At 38.9% G+C, this 9,356-nt stretch overlaps 1 protein-coding gene across 1 annotated transcript in view; it reads left to right on the top strand.

Moving 5' to 3' along the window:
* Positions 1–8,559, top strand: part of LOC103802534 (ribosomal protein S6 kinase delta-1-like) — a gene marked incomplete at both ends in the record, with an annotated part of 36,468 nt that extends 27,909 nt beyond the window's left edge. Inside the window, one exon of the mRNA XM_009075017.1 lies at positions 8,447–8,559. Within this exon, the coding sequence (XP_009073265.1) occupies positions 8,447–8,559 (113 nt within the window). The remainder of the gene's footprint in view (positions 1–8,446) is intronic.
* Positions 8,560–9,356: the final 797 nt, after the last annotated feature.

Raw genomic sequence — 9,356 nt, 5'->3', positions numbered from 1 at the left:
ACCATTTCCCATGCTACATAAAAGTACATTTGAATTGCATTTAGCACTTAAATACGAATACTGTTAAGTTGTCATGATTTGTGAACCTCACAATTATGTTTTTCATCTGCCTTTTTCTTCCCCCCTGTCCCCTGCAGTACTTTGTGCTTCAAACTGCTCTTACTCGAAGGGATAGGTGTGTGTCTGGTTTCCCGTTGCTCTGAAGCATGGAACGTTTGTGGCTGCTAATTCTAATTTGAACTTGGCCTTTTAGTTGAGAAGGAAGAGTGCAGAGAACTTGGAAATTTCCTTTCTTCTGTGGTGATGGCCCATGGAACTTCTTTCCTTGCTCTGTCAGTGTTCTCCTGTTCCTGTGGTGTTTGTGTTGAAGGACCTGCTGCTGCTGCTGCCACCACCATTTTGTTTCCTCATCTGTGCTAGAAAGCCACTGCTTGTCCTTCTGTCTTGGGTCACTCAAAGGGGTTTTTTTACCTCCTTCTTATGTAGTTCAACAGAAAACTGTTTAAGAATATTTCTCGCATGAAGTCTTGCTTTGGTGAAATACCTTACAGTGTAAGACTACAAGTTTTGGCAGATAGATTTAGCAGATAGTTAAGCTTTTCCTCCCTCAAATGATATGCACTGGGTGATCATTTTATTTTTTTCCCAGTAGTCACACATGCACATGAAGAGCTACCACCACCTTGTGGATTTAACATGAGAGTTTCCCTATAAGCAGGTGTTTGTTGGTTAAGCATTTCTGAAAAGTTAGGTTTCTTATTATCTTGAGTATTACTGGCTCCTGCTCTACTGGATACTCAAACACATTTCACCCACAGCATTCTTCTGTGTAATCTTATCTTTGGCATATATGGCAACTATTTTTTTCCAGAGAGGTTTTTACCTAGACAGTTATGTGACAGGTGTACAAGATGCAGAACTGGTAATGTCTTCATAGGAAATTTAGATTTGTGTCTTGAGCAACCTGCAATGAAGATGGTGTGTATAACATACAGACATAAATGAGCACACTGGAAAGTTGGAAAAAGAATTTTTAGGTGTTTACTCACTGTCACAGATCTGTGCTATAGCATGAAAGGTTTAACTTTTAAGTTGCTTTTCTGCTTGGTTGATAGAGTACAGTAACTGTCCTGAACCTTCAAAAAAGCAGGAAAGAATGGCTCTGATAAATGTGTTGCATCTTAATAAATTTTGACTGTCTCAATTTTAAGAAAAAAAGAGGAAAAAAAAATCACTTCAAGCTGTTTTACCATAATGACCTTAAGCTTTGTCTTATTTCGTAATGTTTACAGGGTTTCTTTCAGCTGCAGAATTTGACCACAACCTCAAGGGAACTCATCATTAATATAATATATAGCATACTAGAGATGATGAGCTGTTGGGCTTATTTCACAATTCCAAACTCCCACCTGCTGCTAAAATCTGTAGCTCTTTCCTTGATGTTGCAGTGTCCATCTACCCCAGCACCTGCCACATTTCACTTGAGTAATTGTTTGAAAATTAAAGGTTACCCACTCTCCTGTGAAAGTTGGTGGAGACTCATTCCAAAATCAGCAGCTCTTCGCCTTCCTGAAATAAATTTTGGGGTTATAAATCTGTGTCCAAAGTCATCACAAACCTGTGCTGGATTATGAGTCGCATTGTCACTTATGGTGTGCCTGAGCTTTTGTTTGGCTAATATGGACAAAGGAGTCTGCTTCACATGATGTAAGAAGTGTTTGCCCTAAGAAGAACAGAGGTCCTCTTGAACCAATTAGGCAAAAATAACAGCTGGGCTACCCACTAATAAGGAAGGTGCTGCTAAACCTCTTTTCATTGTGAGAAGAAATAAATCTTTTAAGGCTTACTCCCTTGCATTTTTATAGAGAGCAATTCTTTGAAAAATTCAGCAATCCAGCTGGGTGATATGTGCAGGAAGACTGTGAAGAAGATAAAGAAACTTTTAAAAATAAAAAATGGTATTATAGCTGTTAGATTTGGCAATTATAAATGTGTCATTGAAGATTTCAGTATTTAGAGAAAGTTTTACTGTTTAAATTGTTAAGAACATGGAGTTTGGGGTTAGCACAACAGGCAGTCTCCCACAAGTTCCTTGTAGCTTGTTCTGCAAGAGGACATTCCTTCCTGGAGCAAATCTCTTCTGATATCTTCTTTAAATAAAGGCAGCCCACATACCTTTTTACTAAGTCTGAGGGAAAAGCAGGAGAATTTGGAATATGGAGGTTACAGAGGATTGGGACTGGTAATGCTAACTTTTTAGCCTTACATTTTCTGTGAAAATTTCCTCATACTGGTCAAGCAACTAGTTAGGTAGGGGGTGTACCAATGTTGTCCTGATACATAGAATCTTCCTGAGGAAAATCTGTAACACCTGCTGGAGGATGATATGGAAGTGGTCAGGCACAAAGAAAGGAGGGAATATCTAGAATTCCTGGGTGGGTACTACATGCTGTGGTTTACTGTATATTACTGTGATTTACTGATTTTTTTTTTTGCATTTGTTAGTGGCAAGTGGCAACTAGAGCTGTCTTTTTCAGCATCCAGTATGATATGCATCATCCCCAGGACTTCATCCTGGATGTGTGGAGGAGAATAGTTATGGACCAGAGCAAGTTTGACAGCACTTTTATGCATCTGAGATGTGTTCTGTTAGTAGAACCCCAGATTATTTTGGGGAAAAGGACAAATTGTTTTCCCATGGTCCTTACTGCCCAGATATTTTTTACTTAAGCTTATTGCATATGACCCCCTTTTAATAGCTTTTTGTTATTAATGTCTGAACATAGGTAGTTTTCCTATGTGATGGAATTACAGAAGATTTCATGCTTGAATAAACAATTAACTAAGCATAACACTTCAGCATTGAGTTAGCTCATTTCTCAAAGGTGTGTCCCCTTCTGAGGTACTATGAAGTGTGAGTAAAGACTTTGAGCAGAAGGCATATAAAAATATTGCCAATTTTCCAGGTGCTACTGCTCTGTGCATGCTCTGGAAATGGCACTTCTTTTTCATTCAAATCAGTGGACTATGGGCAAGCAAGAGGGCAAGTCACAACTCAATGGCACAGTTATTCCAATATTTGTTGTTTTCCCTCTATCAAACCCTTGAAATCATTTGAATGTTGTTAGGAATGTCTGTCTTTGTGAATATATTGTAGCTGAGCCTTCCTTAGAAGTAAGAATTAAAGAACAAATTTTTAATCATTGGCTGCTGTCCTAATGTCCTGGCTACTTTGGTCAGTGGGTGGCCTGGTCAACCTTTCCCAAGCCAATTTTCATTTGAAGATATTTTTATTTCTTTGAAATAGGCAAAGCCTTTGGAAAATAAGGGAGCAGCCTGCTTGTGCTTGTGTGGATGAAGGCTTATATGTGCAGCAAAGTAGCTGTAGAGTTTTTATATTCTGTTTGCAGTAATAGTAAACAGAGCATCTAAAATAACCACTTGCACATTGCAACAAACACATCATCATTTGCTTAAAAAGAGTTATAATTACAGTTGACGAAGCATGGACACCATAAAAAATGCATTAGTTTGGCTTGACACATTAATTACCTGTTTTTGCAGATGTTTTTATATATTGTTGTGTGAACAGTTTACAAAATAATTACAGGAAAGTCATATGGAAAATAAACTAAGTGGGTGGTTTCTTGCCTTAATATTTTCATTCATGTGAATCTGTGTGAGGCGCAGCTGCTCTGTCACAAATGCAGAGGGGGAGAGAGAGAGAGATGGGGAATCTTGAGGGGTTTTTATTCTGAGGTCTCTATGATCAGCCTTGCTGCACTTTTATACTGCTTTAGCAGTCCAGTTTTTAAACGTGTAAAATGACATTGCTGATTTAATCCCAGCGATCAGGAGGGGGGAGAAGCTTTGATCCTGATCAGATGAAACATAAATCTTCTAGTATCTAGGAAAATAAATGAAAAATCAATATTATTTTAAGCAGGATGATCTTTTATGAGCAGTTGTAAAGATTCATCAAAGGCTTTGACACAGTTTAAACATTTCCTGTTTGCTGCCATTTAAAGAAAAATGCCTTTCAAGTTTAAATTGTAATTAGAGAGATACATGTTTAGATTATTGTGGGCTAACCATGGAATGGAAAGAGGAGCTCAATATGCTCACACAATGTTTAGAGCAAAAGTTCTTGACTGGGAATAAATTATGGTTCCTAATTTCTTATAAAATAAAATTGATTCTTTTGAGAAGTACACATTTTGTGTAACTAGAACCCATGGCAAAATGTAACATTGCATTTTAAAAGAAATAATGTGTGAAGTCTGCATCACAGCTTTAACATCTGTCAGATATAAGGATTTGTTCTCATACTGTGTTTTAGTGATTTATTTGGTTTTAAGTGAAGAGTTCTATGACCTCGAATTTGGCATAAATGCTAAAGATTATATTTAGTTTAATGGGGTCTTTATTGTTACTCACTGTGTTTGAGTCTTTTTAAGTAGCATTGATTTGTTTATTAAATTCATAGCCTGTATTTATTTACAGATTTTTGTAGAGATATTGGCTGTCTAAATGGGAATTTGTATTGGAATGTGGTTTTTTGTTTTCTTGATTAAACTAGTGCAAAGAACAAAAAGCCAAAATCCTATTTCATAAATCCAATTCTCAAATATCCACCTGTTAAAAGTATTCAGGGACTGAACTGTCGAGGATCTTACTCACAAAGAAGATGCAAGAACTTGTTGAATAAATGTTGTTTTGTGAATCCACACCCTCTTTTATGGCTGAATATTTTAATGAGGGAACAGTTTGCAAATGTTATTTAACAAATTACTCAGGAAGGAGAAGTAGAAGGAAAACTGAAATTAATGTCTTGTGAAAGTAGGGAGAACAAAGACTGCTCTAAGGGGACATCCTAGCTTGTTTGCGTTAATTACTGTAAAATTACTGAAGCATTGAAAAAAAGGCAATAAACATTCAAACTAAATACACATAACTAACAATTAAGCAGTAAGCTTGACTTTTATAATCGCCTTAGACACTAACCTAGCAGTTTTCTATCGGTCTGCTTGAAGGAAATGCTGGCTGAAGAGTTTATTGTTGCTGTGCAGATGTCTTGATTTCTCTGAGCGACTGCCATGATGTGTCTTGAGAGAACGCTGGGAGCTCACCAGTGGATCAGCACAGGCAAGATTTATGGTGCATTAGCATTAAGTGTAGAGATGAAAGCAGGAGAGTGAGTAATGTTTTAAGAAATTGCAACACACACATGAAAGAGTTACTGTGTATCTATTCTCTTCTGATAAAGCCAACTTCAAATTAGGACAATTGAGTGATGATGTGGGGAGGGAGTTTGGTTTTGTTTTTAAAATCCTAGATGGGAATAAGGGTGGCAGTCTTACCAGGGGGAATTTCACCAGGGGTGTCCTACCAAGGAGAGACTGATACTGGATGTGCTGGATTTGATACAAAGTCTCCTCTGTCTTTAGAATGTGAAAAATTATTGAGAAATTGATACATATCCATAATAATCATATGCTGAAAATGTGGGGGGAAGTTCTGACTGTCCAGCTTCTTCCCAAACCATATGTAGTCAGAGGTGTTTGCAGAGCAGGGCTCTGTGTCTATGACCAAGGAGGTGACAATAACTTTTCCCTCCTGCTGTGAAGTGGATAGTCAGATTTACAATAGGTCACTTATGGCAGAACTTGGAGTAGATCATAAGTCTCTTCTGCTTATTCTCAGTAGGGTCTGTGTGTTTAGGTAGTCTCTAGTCATGATATGAAAGGAGGGGAGTCTTTAATTTATAGCAAGGTCAAAATGACTAGTAGCAGACCATGGCAACATAAAGTGAACAAGTTCCTCTGCCTCCTTCATACTGAGTCTAAGAATTATTTAAATCAAGTGCAGTGAGTGATTTTCTCTGGTATGGGACAGGAGGAATACTGCTCTGAGAGCCTACAGCAGAGGAAGTCTCCATGAACTTTCTGAAGAGATCTTGTACTTAGTTTTTCATTGTTCTTTGCTGTCTAGAAAGTGTTTTGGGAGAATTGAACAGACAACCTGCTTGTTCTTCTTTATTAAGGAGCCAGTGTTCAGGCTAGCCAGCTCTGGCTGACTGAAGGATCAGAGCGAGTCCTGCTGCCCTGTGCGGCTGGAGACACGTGGTGGCAGCTTACCCTTTCTCTGGGTCCTACCAGCAGGAAAGCCCAACCTCTTTTGAACTATTGCTGGCCAGGGAAAGGCTTGCTGTTCAGCTCTCTGGTCTGTCTGACTTGCTTGCTTATCTGGCTTGAAGTTTGTTCATGTATCTTATGCACAGAGAGTAAGGAGTACACTAATGCATGAAATAGTGAGGAACAGTGTTCTAAGAAGGAAGGCAGACAGTGGTGATCAGATACAGGGCTCAGTCAGACAAGCATATTGACCAGCAGTCTGCTTCTCACAATTGTTCCACGAAATTCCCACCTGTTCTCATGCTTGTGCTCCACCTTCACCTTGAGCCCTCCCTTTAATCCTGCCCTTAAAAGTCTCACAATGTCTTACAGATTGCCACAATCACCCCCTGAAATGGGAACCTCCCACAGTAAGTTTTAAATGCAAGCATTTACACATGAAAAAGGGGAGTAGGTTCTTCCTCACACATTCCATAATGTTTGCTCTTTTTTTATGAGACTCATTGTTGATAACCCACAATAATCCTGTTTTTTTTCTTATCAGTTACCAAGTTTCTGGTTGAACTCCTTCAAGGTTACACTCGGGTTCCTTTCATGGCCTGTTGATCAGTGTCTTATGAATTCCAGTCTTCGTTATTTTCTGTTATCTGCTGTTGGTTAGGGTTTGTGTATTTGTGTGTTTAATTTATTACCTCTCCTGTTCCTTACCTTGTCTTTCATGTTGAGTAGCTGTTAGGCAGATATCCTTATAGTTCCTTGCCCTGTTTGAGCATCCGTTTGAGAGGTGCTGGCTTGCACCTGGCAGTGCAGAGCCTGTCACAGCCAAGGCTGTGTTTCTGCAAGTCTTGGGTGGCCTTGGTTGAAAGAGACTGTCAGGGTATTGTGGTTTAACCCCAGCCAGCCATCAAACACCACGCAGTCACTCGCTCATTGCCCCACCAGTGGGATGGGGGAGAGAATCAGAAGGGTAAAAGAAACTCATGGGTTGAGATGAAGACAGTTTAATAGAGAAAGCCAAAGCCACACACACACAGGCAAAGCAAAACAAGGATTGATTCACTGTTTCCCATGGGCAGGAGGTGTTCAGCATCTCTAGGAGAGCAGGGCCCATCACGTGTAACAGTTCCTTGGGAAGACAAACACCATCACTCTAGATGTCCCTCCCTTCTTCCCACTTTATATACTGAGCATGATGTCGTATGGAATATCTCTCTGGTCAGTTTGGGTCACCTGTCCAAGCTGTGTCTCCCATGCACCCCCAACTTCCTTGCCAGTGTGGCAGTACAGAAGCAACAAAGGCCTTGGCTCTGTGTGAGCTCTGATCAGCAACAACAAAAACATCTGTATATTATCAACCCTGTGTTCTGCACAAATCCTAAACATAGCCCCATACTAGCTGATGTGAAGAAAGTTAACTCCACTTCAGCCCAAACCAGCACACAGGGCCATATGAAGTCTCTGCTATAATTTAGTCTTCTTGTGGGATGGTTGTCTCAAGCTTTTTTCAGCATAGTAATTTCAGTTCTCTGCTGTAACAATTGTGTCTCACAGTCTTTTTTATCTTTGCTTGGTGGTTGACTGGTTGGGTATTGTCATCACAAATTGAGTCTATTATGACAATATACTGCTCATGTTGTGAATGCCTAAGCATGTACTGTAAGTTTTAGAGTGAATACAGAATTTGTGTGGTATCATGGAATTCTTACCTCTTGCAAGATTTTGGGTAGATTAGACATAACACAGTGGTGGTTCAGCCATCTGGGAAGTGAAGTACTTGGTGCAAGTGCTTATTCCTTTCTTCAGATGTCACCCCAAGCCAAAAGGCAAAGAATGGCCACCATTGGAAAGTTGTGAGCAAGAGTTCTTGGTGCCTCTCCGGTTGCCTTCTGGCTATTAATAGCATTTCTGGACTTGCCTTATACTTAGGAAAGTCCATATTGGAAACATGAGGGAAAAAATAAGTTTATTGTTTTGTCATAAACATCTTATTGTGTCTTTCTTAATTGTTTTTGCTTTTTGGAGTACAATGTTTGCTTCAATGACTGGTTTGTTTCAGTTCTTGCTTATGTTACCATAGGAACATATACCAAATCACAGAAATATTGGGTAAGGCTTTTTATTTACCTTAGTCTATAGCAAGGCTTAAATCGTTATTTTGTAGAACTCTGAGATCATAGTGCGGACTTTTTATAAGATGTATATTTGTAAGTTTGATTATGAATAATCCAAAGGAAATCAAAAAGGTAGAATCATCATATGCTTTAATTACTTAGTAGCTCTCTCTATAAAAAACTTTCTTTTTCTCCATTGAGGTGAATCAAGTCCAACTCGTCGAGAAGCAGTGAAAAGGAAGACTGCAGAGTATCTAATGCGTGCTGAAAAAATTTCCAGTCTCTACCATAAATCCTCTGAAGATGTTTCTATGGTAGGCTTTCATTTATTGTTTTTTTCTGAGCTAGAATTTAGTATAATTAAATTGTTCTGTCTTTTAGCAAAGCATATTCAAGCTTGAGTTCAAAAGCTATCTAGTTTCTCTTTTGGGAGGCCTGAGGAGTATTTTGATGTTACATTTCTGTTAAGTTGCCATTCTTGTCTGATTCTTGTTGGCATTTCATAACATTATAAAGAGTGCTTGGATTAATATAGGGCTGGTTTTCACATGCTTTCCTTCTACTCATGGTTGGTGATGTAAACATTTTTCATTGTGCTAAAGAATCAAGTCAAGCATATGGCAGGGTGGATCAGATGGGGGTCAGATTAATTTTCCACAGAGCAGGTACTTAATTGACAAAAGTTCTTCCTGATCCTTTCAAATGTCTCTCTTGGATATGCTTGTGTGATCAGCTCCTTCTTGATTTTTGAGAAGTTTCTGAAGTAATTCTCACTTTCTTGAGCAGAAACACCCTTATCTGTAATAGTACAAAAGACAAAAAAAGCTTGTTCCAAGATACCCTCAATAAGTTTCTACTTTGCCCTTCCTTAAATAGTTCCTTTGGGACTTATCTGTTCTTACTTTAGACTTTTACTGCAGTCATGCTAAACTGTGTGTGATTGTCGCTGACTGCCCTATTGTAGTAAGTATAAAAGCTACCAACTTCCTGTCTCTCTACTTTAATATCAAGTGAGGACAAAAGGGGCAGAAGATTATTGCTTCTTACTTTGCACAGATCTAAAAATGCTTTAAGGAGACCACTGCTGCAGAAGTGGGAAGCCTTCTAAACT

The sequence above is a fragment of the Acanthisitta chloris genome, unplaced genomic scaffold, assembly GCF_000695815.1.
Source record: "Acanthisitta chloris isolate BGI_N310 unplaced genomic scaffold, ASM69581v1 scaffold27065, whole genome shotgun sequence".
In the NCBI taxonomy this organism is placed as follows: domain Eukaryota; kingdom Metazoa; phylum Chordata; class Aves; order Passeriformes; family Acanthisittidae; genus Acanthisitta; species Acanthisitta chloris.
Note: the sequence above shows the minus strand (reverse complement) of the source record. Positions and strands in the feature narration are given on the sequence as shown.